The 24,066-nt window shown below is 35.9% G+C and overlaps 1 protein-coding gene across 6 annotated transcripts in view; it reads left to right on the top strand.

The window, feature by feature from the left end:
• The window catches only part of Pfas (phosphoribosylformylglycinamidine synthase), a 124,518-nt gene that overhangs the window by 70,564 nt on the left and 29,888 nt on the right, over positions 1-24,066 (top strand). For all 6 annotated transcript variants that reach the window (XM_081739139.1, XM_081739140.1, XM_081739138.1 and 3 more), the window contains exons 13-16: positions 9,610-9,735; positions 14,008-14,244; positions 16,977-17,102; positions 21,313-21,493. In XM_081739139.1, the coding sequence (XP_081595265.1) occupies positions 9,610-9,735; positions 14,008-14,244; positions 16,977-17,102; positions 21,313-21,493 (670 nt within the window). The remainder of the gene's footprint in view (positions 1-9,609; positions 9,736-14,007; positions 14,245-16,976; positions 17,103-21,312; positions 21,494-24,066) is intronic.

Below are 24,066 nucleotides of genomic sequence, written 5' to 3'. Positions count from 1 at the left end.
TTTGCTTCACTCGTTTAACTTGCTTTTTCTAATAACTTATAACGACAGGGACACGAATACAGAAACATCGAGGACAGTTAAAAATTATAGATGCTCTCCCACCGGGAATCGAACCCGGGACACCATGCACCAAAGGCGCACGTGCTAGCCACTAGACCAGCCGGCGGGGCACTGCTCACTCTCTGTGTCGTTAGGGATTACGACCACTGTATTGCCAGCTATCACTTCTGAGGGTTGTATACTATGATCACATGTTTCTTCTTTCCTGGAAGAGTTAAACCTACATTCTATGTAATACATGAAATATTTAGACCTACATGCTCTTCATATAATGTAATAAAAGGTCATGCTGGGAATAAGAAAAAGAACATTCCTTGGACAAAACGGAAACTATTGGCATCAGAAATAATTATCTACGAGGCATGCGCAGTAGTATATTTCAGAATAGTTACTGTTTAGTTCAGTAAACGAAGAAAGGGGTATAAAAAAGCAAATATGTCGAGTCAACGAGATCGACCAGAGTTGACAGAGGCGGAGTAGTAATACAACAACTTGGTTAAATTGATAATTGGTTCTTTATTCTGTAGTAGATCGTATCACTCTTTACGGGAGAGTAGAGAAAGACTTACTAACGCTGTTATATAGTAAGCATTAGTAACACGATCATACAGACACAAATGGATGTAACTGTGAGTACTACAACTTGGATTTAACGAAAGCCGTTTAGATATTCAGTGGTTTGCAGGGTTGTATAAGACACAAAAAGATAAGACACAATACAATTCTTCATACCTCAGCTTCCAGTAACTAGATACATGCAATTTCAGGAAAGATACTGAAACTGCTGTCGGATTTTAATACATGATGTATTGCAGGATACAAAATGCTTTGCATTACTTGTTTGTTTGTAGACAGCTACTAGCTTAGTGTTTCTGAAAGGTTGTGTATAAACTAGAGATAGCCAATTCCGGAATTATTACTTTCCGGACTCCCGAAAGTAAAACCGGACAAATTCCAGAATTCGGAAAATTCCGATTTTGGAATAATTCCGGAATTCGGAAAATTCCGATCTTGGAGTAATTCGGAATTCGGAAAAATCCGGAATTTAGAAATTTCTGATTTCGTTTACATTCCGGAATTCGGAACAATCCGGATTTTTTTCGAAATCCGGAATTCTTCTCAATTCCGGATTTATCTAAATTCCGGATTGTTTCCGAGTTCCGAAATTATTCTGAATTCCGGAGTTTAACTGAATTTCATAATTTTCTGAAATCCGGAAAGTGAAAGTTCCGCTTCCGAAAAATGAATTTATTTTGGTTAATATGAATCGTGGCGGAAATAAGTCTTTGACCAGGTAATGGCGACTTCTTTGAAAGAAATGGGGTGTATGAGAATTCAATCTGTCATATTTGTAGTTTCGTATGGAGAAAAAACAGGTGTGTCTTGAAGCAGTAGCGTAGCCAGGATGTGTGTTTGGGGGGGGGGGGGCAAGTGCTGTTATAGGCACATATAGAAAAATTACAAACAAAAAATATATAAACATAAAAATATTTAAGAATTAAAACATCAAAGTACCAAAGTACAATTTCGGACCTCTTTGAGGGGCCGGCCCCTCCAGGCCCCCTTCCCTACGCCACTGTCTTGAGGGTACGGAACCCTTTCCCCGAAATCTCTACTTTTAAGTAAGTTTTGCCAAATTTCAACGGCAAGTTTAAAACTTTTATTATTATTATTATTATTATTATTATTATTATTATTATTATTATTATTATTATTATTATTATTATTATTATTATTATTATTATTATTATTATCTCAACACCGTGTATAATCTTTGAAAGATATACGGTTTGTATCTGAATAGTAAAAGCTAATTGACTGTCGATCTCGGTCGTCGAGAAGTCTTCAGGAGGGAAGGACATCGGTCACGTTCTGGGTTTGAGTTCCGAAAGGGCAAGTTTTCGGGCTCGAGCCAAAAATTGTTAAGAGTTATAGGCTTCAGCCAAACATGTTCAAAACAGCTGGGACCGGGTTTAGGGCTCTCAACGGCTCGAGCGGCTCGGCTTACAGCTCATTCACTATCGAACCGAACCAAGAAGTGAGCCGAGCCAACAGCTCACCCAACCGAGCCGATTTGAGCCATCGGCTTAGTTGAGCTGAATCGAAACGTGCCGATGGACTAATTTCAACTTAGCTGGCTTGAACCGGTTCACATGAGCCGAGTAGGGGACCCATCCCAACCGAGAAAGCTCGAGGCATCGGCTCAATTGAGCTGAGTCGATGGCTCGTTCCAACTGAGCCGGCTCGGGTCATCGGCTCATCCCAACCGAGCCGACTCGAGCTGTTCGCTCAGTTGATACGAGCAGAGCCGGTTGATATCGCTACCCGAGTTGGTCTTCTGCTTGGGCTCAAAAATTCGACAGTTCAGGTCTCAGCCTTGATTTTAAGAACAACAGTATATACTTATATTGGTGATTACGACATTTGAGGCTGTCTCGTAATAATAAAAAAAAAAAAAACCTTGTCTTCTCGTTATCTAGACGAGACGAGATACACAAAAATTGCCCCACGAGATGCACTAAAATTACGAGAAGAGACGCACCCCTGTCGTGAGCAGCACTAAAAAGTATTCCATATTAGTGCTTACATTTCTCATGGCTTTCGCTTTCCAGTCTAATCAGGCCATTATTTAAAAAAGAGTTAAAACGAGCTGAGCGAGCGAACGAGCCATTATCAAACTCGACTCAACTCGAAACTCGCTCTGGAAAACAGCTCGACCTTGATCGCTACGCGGTAAACGATTCGTCTTTAGTCTGGTTACGTTAGGTTTCTTTGTCTCAGCTTGCAAACTTGTATGTTATATTTCTTCGATTCAAAATGTCTTTCGTATTTCTTTTATGATGTCCGAAAAGTTTACATTAATAACTTGTGTTTTCCTTGAACCGTTGGTTCACAAGTTTGTATTTTCTCCACACGAAACTACAAATATGACAGATTGAATTCTCATACTCTCTAATTCTTTCAAAGCAGTCGCCATTACCTGGTCAAAGACTTATTTCCACCATGATTCATATTAACCAAAATAAATTCATTTTTTGGAAGCGGAACTTTCACTTTCCAGATTTCGGAAAAGTATGGAATTCAGTTAAACTCCATAATTCAGAAGAATTCCGGAACTCGGGAAGAATCCGGAATTTAGATAAATCCGGAATTGAGAAGAATTCCGGATTTCGAAAAAATCCGGATTGTTCCGAATTCCGGAATGTAAACGAAATCAGAAATTTCTAAATTCCGGATTTTTCCGAATTCCGAATTACTCCAAGATCGGAATTTTCCGAATTCCGGAATTATTCCAAAATCGGAATTTTCCGAATTCCGGAATTTGTCCGGTTTTACTTTCGGGAGTCCGGAAAGTAATAATTCCGGAATTGGCTATCTCTAGTTTATACACAACCTTTCAGAAACACTAAGCTAGTAGCTGTCTACAAACAAACAAGTAATGCAAAGCATTTTGTATCCTGCAATACGTCATGTATTAAAATCCGACAGCAGTTTCAGTATCTTTCCTGAAATTGCATGTATCTAGTTACTGGAAGCTGAGGTATGAAGAATTGTATTGTGTCTTATCTTTTTGTGTCTTATACAACCCTGCAAACCACTGAATATCTAAACGGCTTTCGTTAAATCCAAGTTGTAGTACTCACAGTTACATCCATTTGTGTCTGTATGATCGTGTTACTAATGCTTACTATATAACAGCGTTAGTAAGTCTTTCTCTACTCTCCCGTAAAGAGTGATACGATCTACTACAGAATAAAGAACCAATTATCAATTTAACTAAGTTGTTGTATTACTACTCCGCCTCTGTCAACTCTGGTCGATCTCGTTGACTCGACATATTTGCTTTTTTATACCCCTTTCTTCGTTTACTGAACTAAACAGTAACTATTCTGAAATATACTACTGCGCATGCCTCGTAGATAATTATTTCTGATGCCAATAGTTTCCGTTTTGTCCAAGGAATGTTCTTTTTCTTATTCCCAGCATGACCTTTTATTACATTATATGAAAAGCATGTAGGTCTAAATATTTCATGTATTACATAGAATGTAGGTTTAACTCTTCCAGGAAAGAAGAAACATGTGATCATAGTATACAACCCTCAGAAGTGATAGCTGGCAATACAGTGGTCGTAATCCCTAACGACACAGAGAGTGAGCAGTGCCCCGCCGGCTGGTCTAGTGGCTAGCACATGCGCCTTTGGTGCATGGTGTCCCGGGTTCGATTCCCGGTGGGAGAGCATCTATGATTTTTAACTGTCCTCGATGTTTCTGTGTTCGTGTCCCTGTCGTTATAAGTTATTAGAAAAAGCAAGTTAAACGAGTGAAGCAAATAAAATTAGCAATAAGTAAGTTACTAAAACACATTTGGTGAGTCAGTTAAAAAAAAAAAAGTGGACACTGAACTGACTGTTCGCGCCGTCCATACGAGTTCGAATCTATCTCGGCTTTATTTTTTTATCCATTTGAGAGAAAGTATTGTTTCTTTTCGCTAAGGTTGTCTCTTTTCGTATTTTTCGCCGTCGTTCGCAATTAAAGTAACTGGCTATTCTTATTCTTTCTATGAATGATGGATCTTCTCTTTGGCTTCACGTCAAACATGCACACGTAATGAAAAGACGCTGTCGATGATGATGATAATAATAATAATAATAATAATAATAATAATAATAATAATAATAATAATAATAATAATATGACATATTACTAGCTAACTCGTGTGTGTATTTCGACAATATAATTTTATATTATTATGTGGAAATAAGTAAGGCTGGCTGGCGCCCGCCCCCCTAATTTTTTCGATGCGCCTTATGGGTCCACGGTGTCCAACGTTGGTCCCATCTCACTATCACCTCCTGTTCTCTCGATATAAGTTATCGACATTTTGCCTAAAGAGGGCTCTGCTTGGCTCCATGATTACCCATGACAATGACTCTTCGTTCATTTTTCATTGAAATCGCTTATTTTTCTGAGTACTATGAGTGCATACTGTCCAACGTTGCTCCCATCACTCAACAGTTTCCCGTTCTTTCGATATAAATTGCTAATATTTTGTTTGTAAGGGAGATATGGCGTTACAATCATTACGTTTGAAGAAGAATTGAGGAAGATATTGCCTTGCCACAAACAACACCTATTATTATTATTATTATTATTATTATTATTATTATTATTATTATTATTATTATTATTATTATTAATATTATTATTATTATTATTATTATTATTGTTTTACTTACCACTAATGTTGCCTACCTTTATTTGCAATGCAATGTGTTACTAAAAGCAAATCAAATAACACTCCTCGCCATTCACGCTCTCTCTGTGTTAGAGGAAAGCACATTTATTATATGATTCTTTCAAATAACACGTTTCACAAGTTACTTCACTTTCAATGTGTAATTTCATATCATCACTAGCAATCATCTTATCATCACTACGAAAATAACCCCCTCCTGCAAAAAAAAAAAAAAAAAACTGACCGTAGCGAAAAGGGCGTGAACATTCTTTATGCGATTAATCGGGTCCAATATTTCAATAAGTCTCTGCACACAAATATTTCAGTAAAAGAGGAAAAGTTATTCAAACATTCTGAATACCCATTTATGGGCGAAATTTGGTTCCCTTGGAAGTTTTTACGAGTTTAAAGGGCCGCCATTTTGAACATTTTCGTCTGATTATTCTGGTTAACGAACTGAAGATATTTCAACAATTAATGTTTGTGCCAAGTTTCATCTCAATCCGCTGAAAATTAGGGTGGTTACGGCATTCACAAATAGCGTTATATATATACAGATAGATAGATAAACAGACACACAGAGGGAGAGAGAAAAAGTGTTTTGCTCCCTTCTCGCACCTGTGGTGCGTCAGAGCTAAACCGGGCCCCTTTGCAAAACGTATTGACCAGCCTAACCTAAACACAAACCTCTTACTTGCTAACGTAGAAACGTGGTCGGGAGGCGTAAGGCATGTAGAAATTGTATTTTTAATAACCATGAGTATGGTCTACTTCCATGTTTTTCTTTTTACTTTTATCAAGACAAAAAGACAAAAACAAAACAAAAAGTATTATCAGTACTAAACCTTACCAATAATAATTGCTACGAAAGACTAAATACGATCTCTTTTACCACCTCTCATGAGCTGCATAGTATATTATAAACAAAAATTTTTAAAAATGTCCTCACCGAAGATTCGAACTGGCGACCTTTGCATTTGTAAGCCAGCATCTTAACCACTACACCAAGATCATGGCATGGTGAATGTTTAGTTTTCGGCGTATTTGTTGTATTTGTGTTTTATGTTCCCACTTCAACAATTTTTACTCTTTTTTCTAAGTTCAACAGCTGTGTCTGGCTTTCTCTTTCGGTGTCGTCCTTTATTTACACTATGCACTATTCGTATTCACAGCTTGTGTCCCTCTGCAATGTCTTATTCAGATTAAACTTTTCTTTTTGCCCCTCAGTAAACATTTGATTGATTTAATTCTCATACTCTCCACGGATGGAGAGCAGGAATGCCAGACTCGAAAAACAGGTGTACATTTACTTGCCTGACAGATAATACCACTCCCGTATGCATGAGGTGCTCATGGTATCGTCCCTGAAAGTCTGTTGAATCTTGCGAATGGTTTCCGCTTGGGTATCACCAAGCTTTTGGCAAAATGTGATGCAATTTCGTTGCTCAAGTTTTTCCGTCATTTTACAAAAACAACCTCAACGACCGACTGCCACCGACTGCCACTTTCTGCGGGCAGGACAAAATTCATATCTGTGAATGAGTGTCCTCTCTACATCTATACCGAAGAAAGTATCCCGCGCTTCATTAGTTTACGCAGGAAAAAAATAGGGTTCGATACTTTTTGAACACACCTCGTAATTTTCGTAATAGTAGAGATTATAAATGTGAGGACATTCGAAAATGTTGGCAGTGAATTTAGTTCAGTTTCTGAGAGAGCGTAATGATCAGTACCTTTTAGTTTCTTGAAGACATTTTTAATCGAAATATCATCCATCATAATTCAAACACTAGATAGAGCAAAGATGATTTCTGTTATATTTTATTAGAGCAGATTTTCTTGTTATATTACAAATCTAGTGTGTATGGTTTTTTTGTTCTAAAATATTTATAACAAGTGAGTTTTGTTTCACATTTTAAAATTACAGTAGACTTCCAAACTACAGTAGTACAGTATGCAAGTTCAAGACTAGAGATGGAATCCATTCTTGGGACGCCGAATTCATTATCAGAAAACTGATTTTCACTGTCCATTAACATTTTTTGTTGTTTATTTGCTTTCACTATGGTGATCAGTTTTGAAACCGGAAAACCTATATTTTCACTACTTCTGGTGTGAGCAGAGGGATAAATGTGAAGATGAAACTTATTCTTTGGATGCGAAATTCACATCAGAAACCCATTTCTTGGTATTTCTTACCGTTTTTACAACTGTGGAGATCAGTATGGAAACCGGAAGCGGTAATATAGTTCTACCATTTTCCGCTGCTATAAAGAAATAATTGACAAAATAGTTGACATTGGGAAACTATATAGAATGGAAATTAACACCGAAAAGTCGAAAGTCATGAGAATATCCCGTGGAAACACGCCCTTACGGTTCAGAGTAGAACAAAGAGAACTTGAAGAGGTCGATCATTTCAAGTATTTGGGAAGTATTTTGACGAGAAACGCTTACTGTACCAAAGATATCAAGTCAAGAATTGCCATAGCCGAAGAAACATTCAACAAGAAAAGATCTCTCTTAACTAGCAGACTCAATATTGGACTAAGGAAGAAGTTGGTCAAGTGCTATACGCGGAGTATTGGACTGTATGGCTCAGAGACTTGGACATTACGGAGGGTAGAGAAGAAACACTTAGAGAGCTTCGAAATGTGACGTTGGAGGAAAATGGAGAATATAAAATGGACAGACAGAGAGAGGGAGAGCAACAAATGAAAATGTTTTGAAACAGATAGGAGAGAAGAGAACGCTTCTAGCCGGCATTCTTCGTAGAAAGGCCAATCGGATTAAACACATCTTAGGAAGAAATTGTCTTCTTCACACCGCCATAGAAGGAAAGCGACGAATAGGAAGAAGAACACGATTGATCGATGATTTGAAAAATAGAAGAAAATATTGAGAGTTAAAAGAGGAAGCTAAAAATCGAGAAACGTGGAAGAAACATTTCCAGGTCCAAACCTTAAAGTACCAGGGTCTGCCAAAAGGCAAAGGCAGGATACGTATTAATAATAATAGTAGAAGAATAAAGTGAGAAATAGAACCTATTCTTGCGGCTCTGAATACATATACTATCATCTGCTTTCGTTATCCATTACCTTTCTTGATTAGCAATTAGTGTTGAAGTCGGAAGTCATGGTTTTCTACTGTTTCTGGTTTGAAAACATTGATAAAAGTTGAAATGTAACTTATTGTTGGGACAACGGTGAATCCATATCAAAGTGTCATTTCTCTATATATCTTACAATTTGTTGGTCTCATTTTCTATCATGTCCAGTTCTGGTACTGATATAAGAGTGGAATGGAGTCCATTGTTGGGACTCTGAATCGATTCTGAAAAACTGCTTATGTTATGTTAAAAACAATATGCTTCAGCAAGTTGATTCTATTATAGAGAACATAATATAAAGAAACCTGTAATAGGCGGACTGTGCACACCAACACCGAGGAAATTATTGAACAAAATGCATTCTCAGTTCAATTGATTTTATTTGAGATGCTTATAACAGTTACATCTTACTTTGTTTGTTCTTTGTTAACAAAAAGCTTTTAAAAAAAATGAATGAAAAAAATATTAAAATAACAGAAGAAATAGCAAGTAGCACAACGCATTTCCATTTAGTCTTCTACCATCTTGCCGAATGTTCTCTCTTTCTCCCCGCTTTCCTGATAAAACCCCGCCCATGGGTCCCAGAACCCAGGCGTAAAATGGAGTCTCGGATCCCTTATAAGATATGAATTTTTATTAATTTCGTCTACATGTGTATTCTCATTGGCTGGAGCATTATCATGGCGTATAAGAAAGGTATTTGAGAGTACGTTATCGCAGTAGTTCCCATGGATGTGGATGAGGTTTAAACATGAATAAAGAGTTCATTGTGATGTAAAATGAAAGAAAACGCAGAAATGAAACGAAATGCACTTCTTTAAGTCCAATGAATAAAATAAAATGGATATCTGCAAAATAAGTTCATAATAAAGATCACTGTACTCTATATATTACTGTTTTCCAATATGGCGACTAAGCCACTTTCAGTTGAATAGAGGGTTGAAGGAAAAAGTGGAGATGGAATGTATTCTTGAGAGCTGAATCTATTCTCGTTATCTCATGCTAGTTGTGCTCTGATTCCTGTAGGCAGAAAGATGGATGTATATAGCCATTTTTTAACACTTCCTATTCTTATGCATAGCGTAGTTCTGAAGTCAACTTTCCTAATTTTATTTGTGTGTAGAATCTTAAAAGAAAAGAATAGACATATTACTCACTGTCTCTCTACTTCCAGTCATATTCATATACATTTTTTTATATAGATAATATTATCAGAAGAGGAGGATCCCGCTGTGAATAAGTATTTAGATGGCACCTACGATAAGGAAAATGTCAGACATCCCGTTGACTTAGAGTTAGAACTTGTTCTAGGGAAAATGCCACGAAAGGTTAGTACATAACAATAACGATTTTTCTTTCTTTTCTTTTCTTTCCTTTCCTTTTCTTTTTATAGATTGCCATTATTTCTCTAATATGTTTGTGTGCATTGAAGGTATAAAAACGCAGCAAGAACTTCATATATTCTTGTATTATTATTAGTACTTTTGAAATTCAGTATTGAGTAGATATACAGGGTGATTCAATGAAACGGGAAATTTTGAAAGTTGTTTTGGCAACAATGGGAGTTTAGTAACACTGAATAACGTACGCTAGCCTGTCAACGACATCCTACCATTTAGTTATCGTGAATGCTTGGAGTGGTGCTCAACGTGCTTTCTCGAACAAAGCGTTTTACAAGAAAATGACAGTGTGGAGGGGGCATGTAGAGAATTCTGCTATCATTTTAATTTAGGACGCCACGGGCACAAGACACAATCCTATGAAGCTACACCAGCGTCCATTGTACAGCAACAATGTTACTGTGTGGTGTGCTATGTTATCATACGGTGTGATGGACCCTTATAGTTTTGAGGACGAGAATGGCACATCGAGTCATTACATCGCCATACTTAAAACCTTTGTTGTGCAACAACTACAGAGATTTCCACACATTATTGACACAACCTGGTTTCAACAAGATGGATCAACGTCCCACACAGCACGAATATCGATGGCTGCTGTACGCCAATTATTTGGGGAACGTGTAATTTTTTTTTAAAAAATTGTTACATTCAATGGCCCCCAGATCTCCTGATTTGTCAGTTTGTGATTTATTTTGTGTATTCTAAAATGACATTATTATTTTTTTTTTTTTAAAAAAACTGTTTTCATTAAATTATTTACTTCAAAATTTCCCGTTTTTTTGAGTCACCCTGTACATTAAGAAATAGTCTAGTATCCAATTTCAGAGTGCTTGAAAAGAGTTTTGAGCAAAATTATATCATTTGCAGCGTAAAAAATAGTTAATTGGGTCAAGGATAAAAGTGGATCTGAAAAGATGCTTGACGTCACGCCGTCCCTTGTTCATATCTTCGCCCATTGTAAATTTTTAGAAATTGGGGACGTTATAGATATTTTCTGAAAGTAAGGAAACGACGTCCTCCTGCGTTCCGTCTCACTTTTACACCGGAATTGGATATATAGTAAAGTATCGGTTTAGTTTAACGTCCCACGATTATACATCGAGACTGAGGGGGACAGTGATTATGAGATGGACCAAATGGTAGAATTAAGAAAGTGGAAGAAAACGGGAGAACCTCGAGAAAACCCACGCATACGGTGTTTCTCCACGTCGGTAATTCGTATTGGATGAGACAGAGTCTACTTCAAATTACCAAAAATGCAGATTTTACGGGAAAGGAGACAATAATTTTTATTTTACAGATTTTGTGCAATTATTGTATGGTATAAATAAAGTATATAGTATTTTGTCACTCAATTGATCAAACAGTTTCAACGAACAGCCTCCGTTTTCTCTTTATCTGTGGAAGTGTAAAACATTAAGCTGCAGAATATATAATTTTGACATATTAGTAAATATGCACTTCTGACGGAAACAATAGCTGCTGAAACACTGTAAACTTCCAAAGTAAAACTTTATTAACTAAGGGGCCGCGGTGGCTCTGTGGTAGAGCGTTCACCTCTGCTGCATGGGGTCTTGGTTCGATCCCAACTTGCGCCAAGTGAGCTTTGTGGTGCACAAACACCGTGTGCGTTGGTTTTCTCGGGGTTCTCCCGCTTTCTTCATTCCACTGTTTCATTCATTTGTCATCATCACCGTCTCTTTTAGCCTAGTCGGTATAACCGTGGAACGTAAAACTCAAAGATTTCATTTAATTTTTTTATGACAAAGACAAATTGAAAATGTTACGCACTTGATGCTTCTTAGTAAATATAGAAACTCACTATGAAACGTGATGAATGAACAAATCTTTCCAAATTGTAACCGAAAAATTAAGAATTTGCAGTTTTATAAAAGAATAAAGCAACTAATCCACATCAGACATAAATAAAAAGTTGAACTCGAAGAGGGAGAAGTAATCATCTCTTGTTGACATTTGCCTGTTACTAGAATTGTTTTAATCTATATATGTAAAAATGAAAGCGACTATGTTTGTGACTTCATACTTCTTGGATTCGATCAGATCAGATTTTCAACATAGATGAGGTTCAGGCCTGGGAGTGTTTTTATCATTTCACTTTGACGGTACAACGTAGGGGAGGGGAGGAGAGGGAGATATATAAAAATAAATAAAACTTAATATCTCTTGAACCACGAAACCGGTCTCGATCAAATTCGTCACATAGATGAGATTCGGGCCTGCGATGGTTTTTATCATTTCACTTTGTTGGTGGAACTTAGGAAAGGGGGAGGGAGGAGATACATAAAAAGTGAAACTAACTATAAATACATTTGTGACTTAATAAGTCTTGAACCACTCGAGTGACATCGATCAAATTTTCGACATAAATGAAGTTCGAGCCTAGAATGGATTTTATGATTTGACTTTGACGGTGCAACGTAGGGGAAGGGGGACATTTAAAAATGATCAAAAGAGATTGATATTAGTGTCGAATCCATAGTTTTCGGGGTCGCTGAGACGAACAGGACACTTCCAATGGCGTTTAAATCCAAATTCACCGCTTTATGTCCGAAATGAAACGTATACTCTCCGTGTGAAGAACGAGTATTCTGTCTGGTACCAAATGAAAATGAAACCTTGAGCGGTCAGGAAGAAGTATGTTGAAACTATTATACTTTGTATATAATTATCAAGTGTTATTAGGATGTCCAGCAATATAACTGACTTGAAGGGCATTTTTAAGTGGTGGGTTCTTTAAGATATAGAGTAACGTAACTGACTTCAGAAAGGCTCTGGAAACGGTATTCGCTTAGTAAGCGGTGGGTTCATCATGTTATACAGTAACATAACTGACTTCAAGGCCACTGTGGGATCAGAATTCCCGTTTGTAAGCAATGTGTTCTTTAGAATATACAGTAACATAATTGCCTTCAAGGGGGTTCTAGGAACGGAATTCTCATTTGTTAGTGCTCGGATCTTTTTGAGTGGCTCGATTATACAGAACATCGGATTATTGAAACACGAATTATCGATACCCTTTCTGTTATTGTTTTATCCGAAGAGGGAATAAGAGTAAACATTTACGCGTATTAATTTCATTTTCGTATATATTTTTTAAATAATGTTTGTTTGTTTCGTATAAATAATGTTTGTTTTTTAAAAAAAAGTAATTGGGGTAGTTCTAACATTATTTAAAAAGTGGTAGTATGAATCTGTCTTTTTATTGCGTCTTTGAGAGTATTTTGTTTATTGCGTCTTTAAGAGTTTACCTGAATGGTTTCCCATTAACCTGAATGCGTCTACCTGCTGTTGCCAGCAAAAGATATCTAACCAACAAAGTCGAATGCTGCGTCATAAGATTAATAATACAACAACAGTTTGTAGGACTTCTACATACACCCTTGACTGATGTAGCTATTTTTACTCTATCCTGCTTTATGCTATGACTGTTCCCAACAGGTCAAGTAACTAACGTGAAGATCAAATCATTTGACTCAAACAACTTGCTCTTTAGGGGCAATAGTTATAAAGATGGAAATTGAACAACTGACCTATTGTTAAATTTGTAATTTGTTTTTGTGGAAAATAATTCTTTCAGAGATTCTCTGGTGAAAGACTGTAAATTTTACCAATCTTTTAAGAATTTCGTATTAAGTTTGAGTCGCACTTGGAATAATTCTTTTGTTGAATATAATTTACAAGCAACACACCTATAAAAAATTAAAGAGAACAATAGCTATTGCACGTAACTGACAACTTTAAAACTAGTTATACACTAAACTGCCTTATTTTATTTTATTTTATTTATTTATGTTAACGACTGTGTCTTCTATTTTAAACTCCTCATATAATCATTACCCTTTGTCTGTTGTAAGGTCAAGCTGAATAATGAAGACAAACCAGATAAATACGAAATCTTAACAAATTTTTTATAAATCGTATTTGGATACAATGTTTGTGAGGATTAAAAGCTTGTTGTGAAATAAAAAGTTTGCAAAATTGTTGTATGTGGCTTAATTTTGATAAAATAAAAAGCATTTAATCTTTTTGTAACTGTTTATGGTGTCTCATTATTTGCGTAAAAGGTAGGAAATGAAACAAACAAGGTAGATCATGCTACCATTTTAAAAATAGTATTTTCCAATGTTTTACAACATTCAATGTAGATATTTATTATAGATATTCATTCTTTAACAGGTTTTCAATCTAGAACGTAAGAGAACAATATTGAAGCCATTATTACTACCTGAAAATGTAACAGTGAAACTGGCTTTGGATAGAGTGCTGCGTCTGCCTTCTGTTGCCAGCAAAAGATATCTCACCAACAAAGTTGACCGTTGCGTCACAGGATTAATAGCTCAGCAACAGTGTGTAGGACCTCTACATACACCCTTGGCTGATGTAGCAGTTGTTGCTTTATCCTACTTTAATGTGGTATGTATTATATGTTAGTCTTATTACTGATTTGAATGAGAATAATAGTTATCATGTCAGTCTTATTACTGATTTGAGTGAAAATAATAGTTATCATTTCAGTCTTATTACTGATTTGAATGAGAATAATAGTAATCATTTCAGTCTTATTACTGATTTGAGTGAGAATAATAGTTATCATTTCAGTCTTGTTACTGATTTGAATGAGAATAATAGTTATCATTTCAGTCTTATTACTGATTTGAATGAGAATAATAGTAATCATTTCAGTCTTGTTACTGATTTGAATGAGAATAATAGTTATCATTTCAGTCTTATTACTGATTTGAATGAGAATAATAGTTATCATGTCAGTCTTGTTACTGATTTGAGTGAGAATAATAGTAATCATTTCAGTCTTATTACTGATTTGAATGAGAATAATAGTAATCATTTCAGTCTTATTACTGATTTGAGTGAGAATAATAGTTATCATTTCAGTCTTGTTACTGATTTGAATGAAAATAGTATTTATCATTTCATTCTTATTACTGAGTTGAGTGAGAATAATAGTTATCATTTCAGTCTTATTACTGATTTGAGTGAGAATAATAATTATTATTTCAAATCGTAGTAACGATACCTTCTGACACTTTGTTAATACTTGGTATCATTTTAAAAACTCATTCTAATTTTATCTTCAGTCAACTTCAAAATAAAGAACCCCTGCATCAAGAATTCACATGTTATACTTAGATTAGTTCTCTTTTTACAAACCACTAAAATCCAGAGTAATTATTCTCACTTTCTGGTCAAACTCGAAATAAATATTTACTTCAAACAGAAAACATATTTATACAGGGTGGTCCGGAAGTGGGCGTACCCCCTCTTTAGTTTCAACAGTGTAGTGTTAGTTATAGTAGAATGTCTGTACACAGTTACCTTGAAGCCTTAAGAGTCTTAAAGAGTCATAAACATCGGTATGATCACCATACATGTCGTAACACAGCTGAATTCTGCACCAAGTTCTCGCAGATGTTTTGCGGAGATACTCCGGAGTCACGAGGGTGAAGGCGTGTTCCATAGCTGCTCGTAATTCCTGCGTTGTGTGATATCGAGTGTTTCTTACTTGTTACTTTATGAAACACTAGAGGGCATTGTCTGGTGTCGTCAGATCGGGACTTCTTGGAGGCCAGGCAAAGGGAGCTGGTCAAGATGTACAACTTCTTCCAATCCAGCGGCAGGAAAAGTCTGATTCAGGTAATTACGCACGTGAATCACGAAGTGCGCTGGTGCTCCATCCTGCTGTATCACAACAGTGTCTTTGATACCATTTCCTTCCAGTTGAGGCACCGACGACTCATTAAGTATCTCCAGGTAAAAATGTCCATTAACCATTATCTTCGAAGAAGTAAGGCCCAAAAATGTGTGTTGCACTCATTCCAGCCCACACGATCACGTGTGGTGGGTTTCTCCCCATCTCTTTGTAAAACCGGGGTTTTCCTTACACCACATTACAACGTTCCGAGAATGCATACTCCAGTAGATAGCACACTACCACACGTGAGAGGAGAAACGTACTACACTACGTATGTGAGAGGACTGCACCACGGGATCGTTTGGAAGGGAATGCCTTAAGGAGAATTCTGTATGCCTCTTTCCGCGCATCCATGTCGGCGTCACTCAGCTCATTCACATGCATTGGACGGTAAGCCTCAATTTTAGATCTTTTTTCATGTGCCTCATCATGGTGGTTCGAGGAATACCAAGTTCCGAAGACCTTTTACATGTTGATTTTGAAGGCGACTGTCTGCACTGATGTTTCCACTTCACGGCACGTTTCCCTCGGTTTTATCGGCCCACCGCCTCGGGGAAGGTCTTCCACCCTGCGTGTAGCAAATGCACGTTTTTCCCACCCCAACATTGTTGCTTTTCTTGGTGGATTAGCAGTCTGTAAATTTCGCTTTAACACTTTCCATGATGTCACCTGTGTAACGTCTTTCGTAAAGCCAAACCGGAACAACTAATCTTTGTTCAATGCTATATGGACTTTGATCACACATTGTTGATTACTCCAACTTCATTGCAAATAACTGTTATCAAGCAGAAAACAAATGAGCATGGATAGCAATGTTGCCAGACAATGTCAAGGAATGTTAGCAGACAATGCCAAGCAATGTTACCGAACAAATGTGGGTTAAACCTAAAACCGTCAGAAAACACCAATTAGGGGTACGCCCACTTCCGGACCACGCTGTAAAACAGTATGAAAAGGTTTCACTAAGCCGTTGCATACTGTTTTAAATTTTTTCGTTTATTTCCGACAACCTCTCCTAAGGGCGTCCGTCGATTGTGCTAACCCTGAGCCGGGGCAATTTTGTAGAGAAGAATCCCATGCTGTACAGAGTTTGAAGGGACTTAGGATGACGAAAACACCAAATGAGTGTATTATTATTTAACCAGGGTTTATGGTGAGATACTTTTCGGACAGGCCTTGTATGCACAGTCTTGGCCACCCACCTTGCTTTAAAAGGCCACATTCTGACATTCACACATAGGAAATTCCAGCTAAATAAAATTGTTTCTAAATAAAGTTCTAAGTTGACCAAAGAAATTAAACATTTGCTTGTTTTAATTCAAGTTCTGGGTTAGAGTATAGGAGCTTTCAAAGGGGAGTGGGTGGCCATTTGTTTTCTAGATAAGACTGTACTTGCTTGCTTACTTCAATACATAAAATTGTTCTATTCTTACAGGAAGGTTCCGCGACAGCTATTGGAGAGCAGCCAATCAAAGGACTGATAGATCCTGCAGCAGGAGCAAGGATGACCGTTGCTGAATCTTTGACCAATCTTGTGTTTGCAAGGATATCGGATATAAAGGTAACTTCAAGAGATAGTAAAGTCAAGTGTTTAATTTCAAGTGGAACCACTTTCTCATGTATTTGTAGGGACTATAAAAAAAAAATAAGAAGTTAAGCTTAAAAATAAATTATTCATTGTTAAAGCCAAACCCTTTTTTAATGTGAATTATGAAGTCTTCTTTGAGATATGTAATATGAAATGTTCTCTGGTAGTAATTTTGCTTTCTTCTTCTTCTTCTTCTAGGTTATATACAGTAACATAGAATTTCTTTGTAAAATTTTGCCTTCTGGTAAGACTGCTTTCCGAAATTGATCTCGATATTACAAGTAGTATGTACACTCGTGTCCAAAATGATTGTCGCATATCTATAACTGTCTTCTTGTAAGAATATAATTTGATAATGGTTTTGCAGGGTACTTTTAATACTAAATGTTATATATATAATCGGGAAATGTATATGTGTGGTAAATTTCTTAGGAAAAGAATTATAAATGCGAAACTTAGAATGAGTAAAACAAAATGTTGCTAAATGGACAAGAAAATTTTATTTTCGTTTTATTGTTCTTATTTACTGCTCTTTTGACAGGAAATTTGCCACATACATGTCTTTGCCGATTATACACATACTAACATTATAAAAAAAATACCGGGCTAATTTGTTATCAAATTAAGCTCCTCCGTGGCTAAGCGGTTAGCGTACGCGCCTTTGGCGTGGGAGGCCTGGGTTCGATTCCCGGCGGGAGCTCATGTGGTTCGGATTCCACGTTAATCAGTAGGTCCACGTCTCATATAGCCTTGCTGCTGAAGGGGACGTTAAACTCAAAATCAACTCAACTTAATTGTTATCAAATTATATTCTTACAACAACATATTTATAGACATGCAACAATAATTTTGGACATGAGTGTACATAAAAGAGTGACGTGTCACTGTTAGGAAAAGACAAACATCATCACTGTAGTGTATTAACTACAGTATATTTTGCTACACAGTGTATTTAACTATAGTGTACCTACTTAACAGTGTATTTTGCTACATACACATAGAAAACAATTTCTTTCTGAAGAATGAAAAGTATCCCTTTTGTTATTGGTAACAGTGGATAGACCTTTTAGCGCCATGAAAGTTCGTTTTTCTGATTTACTCATGAACTATTTACGAGAATTTACTCTCAGATATGCCATTTTGTTCAACATGATGTGAGTTATCAACTGATACATATACATACACACACACACACACACACACATATATATATATATATATATATATATATATATATATATATATATATATATATATATATATATATATATATATATATATATATATATATATATATATATATCTCGAGTGTTCTAAAAAATGGCGCCCACGAACAAAGAGCGCTATTCTTCGGGTCAAAATAAGTCAAAAATACTAGATAATGGAATACTCTCCGAGGGCTCCTTCAGCTACTATGTGGAATCAGAATTTCAGAATGTGGCAAGTCACACATTAACTTTGTACTATTAACATTGCTCTACGAATCTATGAAGCTTTACATCCATTAATAAGTAGTGCTAGTATTAAAGCCTATCGACTTGAACTACCATCTGGGTAGAATCGATGCAAAATATACCAATTTAAAACTTTCTGAGAGTTTCAAATCCTATTCGAGATCGTATTAAATACAAAAAATATAGTCAGATCGATTTGAATATACCGTAGCAGTGTGCTGACAATAGACTAATAGCAAATTTTACTTGTCGATCAAATTCGACATAGTATGTTGCATTACCATTACTGTTTTTCTGTATACCAGGGTTCCCACTCGTCCTGGAAATCCTGGAAAACCTGGAAATGTCCTTGAATTGATTTTGTTCTGGAAACATCCTGGAAATGTGCTTGAAAATGTATTTCTGTCTTTGAAATTTACAGAAATGCTGAATGTCAGATTTTTCATAATTATAATGAAAATTTTAATTGATTGCTATTTTTGTTTGCTATTCCTGTTTTTGTGTTGAATAATAATTTGTGATGATCCTGCCATGTGTGAGTGGTTGCTGGGCTTTCTTTCTTCCAACAGAGTGGTTGGCTGTGGGAACTTCTATCTTCTTTCATCCACTAGTCTGTCAACCCATTCTTGGATGCTGCCTTGACTAGCAATACCCTCCAGAAACTGTGCTTTGTACCAGTATCAATCCTCCATAGATTGGAAAAATGATAACATTTCCCATAAAGACCTTATTTCAAGCATGAAAGAAATGCTGCACCACGCCTTCCATTCAAAGCATCTCTATATGGCAGAGCTGGAGAAAATTAGGACTGTTGAAAGACAAAGTCAAGTGCAGAGCAAGAGGAAAGAGATAAGTGAAAATGTACAGCAGCTGCAGAGAAAGAAAAGGAAATTGATGGAAACAAGTGAAGCTTTGGAGACTGGAGTTAACCAGCTTGCACATGAAGCGGAGCACAACTCTTGCTTTACTTTATTGACAAAGTGAAATGCTATCCGTAGAGCAGCTTCGCCAAAGAAGAACGAGATTATGTCTATAGATGAGGAAATCACACAACTCCATACTCAGTTGAAAAACTTGTAATATAATTCCTTTTTTTCCCCCCTAATTATATCTGTCACACTGTCACGCAATGAAGATACCATGTACGAAAAATATATTTTTGTTGTTTGTAAATTTCTTCGGTGCACAATTAAAATGTTATGTAGAAGGAACGGAAATACATGTGCTGGATTTGAGTGGATCGGATGGCTATAAGGGGAGTTTGGAGAAAAAAAAAAGCACATTACGCTCCGCTTTGTGTATTTAATTATTGTGTATTAATACTGTACTTGCGTTAATATTCACTGCATAAGCTACTGTATTTTCCATTTCTCTGTTGTGAGTTTTGAACCTACAGTTGCAATCCTGTTATACCTTCCAGTGTCGAAGTCCTGGAAAATTGGTGATTTGTCCTGGAAACGTCCTGGAATTTTTTTTTGGGAAAGAGAGTGGAAATCCTGATATACGTGTGACTTCGATAAGTCATACAGCAGAGCGCGAACATGCGATGGTCGTGGGAGAATGATACAAGTGGTACAATCGTGCGTGGTATGGAATGACTTTTTTTTTTCAAGTGTCAAGGACTATTCTGCGATTTTAGTATGAAGTATAATTTTCATGAAACTGTTTTTAACTATTTTTAGACGTTTAACACTGTCTTAGTCGCTTCATACAGTAATCTTTTTAATAATACAGGGTGTTTATCGATCACGAATGTCACGAAAAAGTCACGAAATCAGAAAATAGTCATGAAAGTCACGAAAAAGTCACGAAACTTAGCTTTTGAGTCACGATTTTTTTTTTTTAACTGTTCAAATGTAAGTACAAGTTGGGGAAAATTTTGTTCTATAAAAAGTCAAATTTCATCACCAAAAATGGAAAACGAAGAATTCCTTTAAACTATCTCCTGAGGCTGGTATGTGCGAAGAAGTTATCCTAGATACCTATCTACGAGCTAAAGATAATTGAACCTTTATTCCAAGGTCATTTTCTTGTGCCAAGGATCTTTATGGAACTCTGGAAACATTTAGTGACTTACAAGAACTCGGTTAAAACTTTTATAATACTTTATTTTTATACAGGATGTCTACTGATACTGGAAATACTTGAATTATACTGGAATTTAATTTTAATACTGGAAATATTGGAAATACACTGAATTTTGATACACATACGGGAAAAATCATGAAACTGATAATTTGTCAACAATATTTTTTTGTAATTGCTTAGAAACAATTTTGTATCCATCGAGATTGTAATCTTTTCCAAAGCAAGAATTGTATACATTTTGTAATTAGACATTTAAAGCAATTGGTGGAGTGGAGAGCTGTAAGGGGAGTTGGGAGGCCCTTTAAAAAATGTTAAAAAATCATTGTATTTCAAAAAAAATCAAGGTTAACTAAATTTATTAAAAATAAAATATTCTTTTGATGGTAAAAGAATTACAAACCTGAAATAATCAAGAGTGTGATTATCCCTAAGGAACTTTAAAAAATCATTGTATTAGGTACAGGAATTTTGCTGATAGTTACACTGAATATACTGGAATTTTGAAAATGAAACTCAGTTATAATAAAAGGTGGTTGGTTTAAATCTCGAGTCCGTTATTTAAGATTCTATCAAACAGAACTTGTAATATACTTGGTAGTTCTTGAAATATTTTTCTTGATTTTATCCATTGCTATTTACAGGATGTGAAGTGCAGTGGAAATTGGATGTGGGCAGCTAAACTTCCAGGCGAGGGAGCTGCTCTCTTTAGTGCGTGCCAAGCGATGTGTCAGTTAATGTCGCAGCTAGGTATTGCTGTAGATGGAGGAAAGGATTCACTAAGCATGGCTGCAAGAGTCGAAGGGAAGACTGTCAAAGCTCCTGGTACGTTGATGGAAAATTTTCATCAACTCTGTAAATGGTTGTTGGGATGATGATGATGATAATAATAATAATAATAATAATAATAATAATAATAATAATAATAATAATAATAATAATTTGTTTATTCGTACTTTACACCCAAAGGCAATTACAAAGTACAAAGTTTATACATAATTATCAAAAAATATGCAACCCAACTCCAAATATGGAACTAGCATTGCTAACACGAAATGGTACAATAAATGTTTTTTCTCTTTACATATGCTGTAAAAAAATATTCTACAATTTAATATTTAGTAATTGAAAACACTTTCGGTTAATAGTCTTAAATTCATACTGAAATAAATCCAATCCCATAGACTCAATTTTGTTACCTGCATCACATAATTTAGACAGTGGTGAATTTCTGTTCACATTTATTCTGGTTTCAGGCATACAAAAAACATGTCTACCTCTCTGATTTTGCCGAGGACAATAAAATGGTAATCTACTTAATAAGAATACGTTATCTTCCTTGTTATCAATTATTTTTTAAGATATAGTACTCGCTGTATAAATCTCCTATTTTCAAGTGACAATAATTTGAATTTTTTTTAAAAAGTTCATCATAAGTAACATAACGAGTTTGAATACCATATATTTTATACGCAGTATATCTCAATAACTTATTTTGACTTTTTTCTATTTGCTGTTTCCGACACTGATAAAATGAATCCCAAACAATAGATGCATATTCTAGTTTCGATTGAACAAATGCATTATACAATGATAAAATAGTCCCTTGATTTTTAAAACAACGACTTGACCTCTTAATAAAACCCAGCTTGGTTAGTTATTATATTTATATGATGTTTAAATTTCATTGTAGTCTGATTTGTAGTTAGGTTTCATGGTTTGCTAACTTTCTTGGAGTCAGAAGAGGGTAAATCTCTCTTATACAAAAGGATAACCAAGCGGGAATGCTAGATCCGAAAAATATAAAAATGAAATGAAATCCTTCAGTGTAACGTCTCACGATTATGCTCTTTTAGACTAAGAGAGACGATGATTAAAGCAAATGAATGATGATGGAAGAATTGGTGGAATGAACATGTGAAAGGAAACGAGAGTACCCGTGAAAATTCACGGACACGATGTTGTTCACTGCAAGCTCACTTGGACGAAGATCGAACCAGGGACCCCACGGACCAGAGGTAAGCGGTCTACCATTGAGCCACTGTACATACCCCTCCCATGAAAAATACAGTATATATATATATATATATATATATATATATATATATATATACAAGGGCGGATCCAAGGGGGGCTAAGGGGCTATAGCCCCCCACCCTTGACGCTCAGGTTTACACTGGATAAAATGGGCTTCAATTCTGCTTTACACTGGATAAAACGGCAAATTATGGTTTAGCCCCTCCCTTGACCATATCCTGGATCCGCCACTGTATATATATATATATATATATATATATATATATATATATATATATATATATTGAAACACGTTGCTAAGATGCAGAATCTTATGATTTCATTAAGCTTAATACCGTATCATGAAATTAACCGCTACTTAAAAAAAAAAAAAAAAAAAACACTACTTAAATAAAAAATAAAATCTGATCGTAACAAACAGATCTGTGTTAACATTTCGGCACTACATCGTTGCCTTCATCAGCACATTATGCAAAAGACAATATAACGCAGGATTGCTGTAAGTTATATATAGTTTTAAAGCTAGGATTAGCAGCATTAAGACGTCACTTTTTTTTAATATTAATTCTGTATAAACCACCACCAACTTAAATTATATTTGAATACATTAACACAAACACGAACTTGGAGCCGTGGTGGCTCAATGATAGAGAAGTTCACCTCTGGTGCGTGGGGTCCCCGGTTCGATCGCAGTTTGCGGCAAGTGGACTTTGTGGTGAACAAACACCGCGTACGTGGGTTTTCTCGGGGTTCTCCCGTTTTTTCTTACTTTCATCATTACACCGTTTCATTCATTTCTTATCATCACCGTCTCCTTTAGCCTACATGGCATAACTGTGGGACGTAAAACTGAAAGATTTCATTTCATTTCATTTCACAAATATGAACTTCACAGTAGACTCTGAATTATAAGACTCGTTATTTTAGATCACCTGACAGTATTTATAATATAAGAGAATACCTAAAGTACGATAAACAAGATTTGTTTATATGTTATACGTTAAGAAGTAATTTTTTACTGACAAGTTAATCATGAAACATAAGCTATAAACTACACCGCAATTACTCGTCCATGTTTCTAAAATACGATAAAATGATGGTTCGTTCTTTCATTCATAAAATTGTGTAGTATATAGCAGCATCTCTATTTTTGTATTTAGGAGAAACATAGTTTGAATTCTTAGTCGCTTTTTATAAACTTTGGTTTACCAAAACTCCTTTATATATAAAGGATGGTATGAAACTATTTGAAGAAACTTCGGGAGCTGATTCTCGACACCGAAACCAGCAAAAGAGTCCTCTGGAACTTTGGTCAGTGAGGGATAGTTCCGGCGATATAAGGTGCCGAAAGCGTAGGAAAA

Source organism: Thermobia domestica, chromosome 14, assembly GCF_964235325.1.
Source record: "Thermobia domestica chromosome 14, izTheDome1.hap1.1, whole genome shotgun sequence".
NCBI classification, from domain to species: domain Eukaryota; kingdom Metazoa; phylum Arthropoda; class Insecta; order Zygentoma; family Lepismatidae; genus Thermobia; species Thermobia domestica.
The sequence above is the reverse complement of the archived record's forward strand: the minus strand, read 5'-3'. Positions and strand labels throughout refer to the sequence as shown.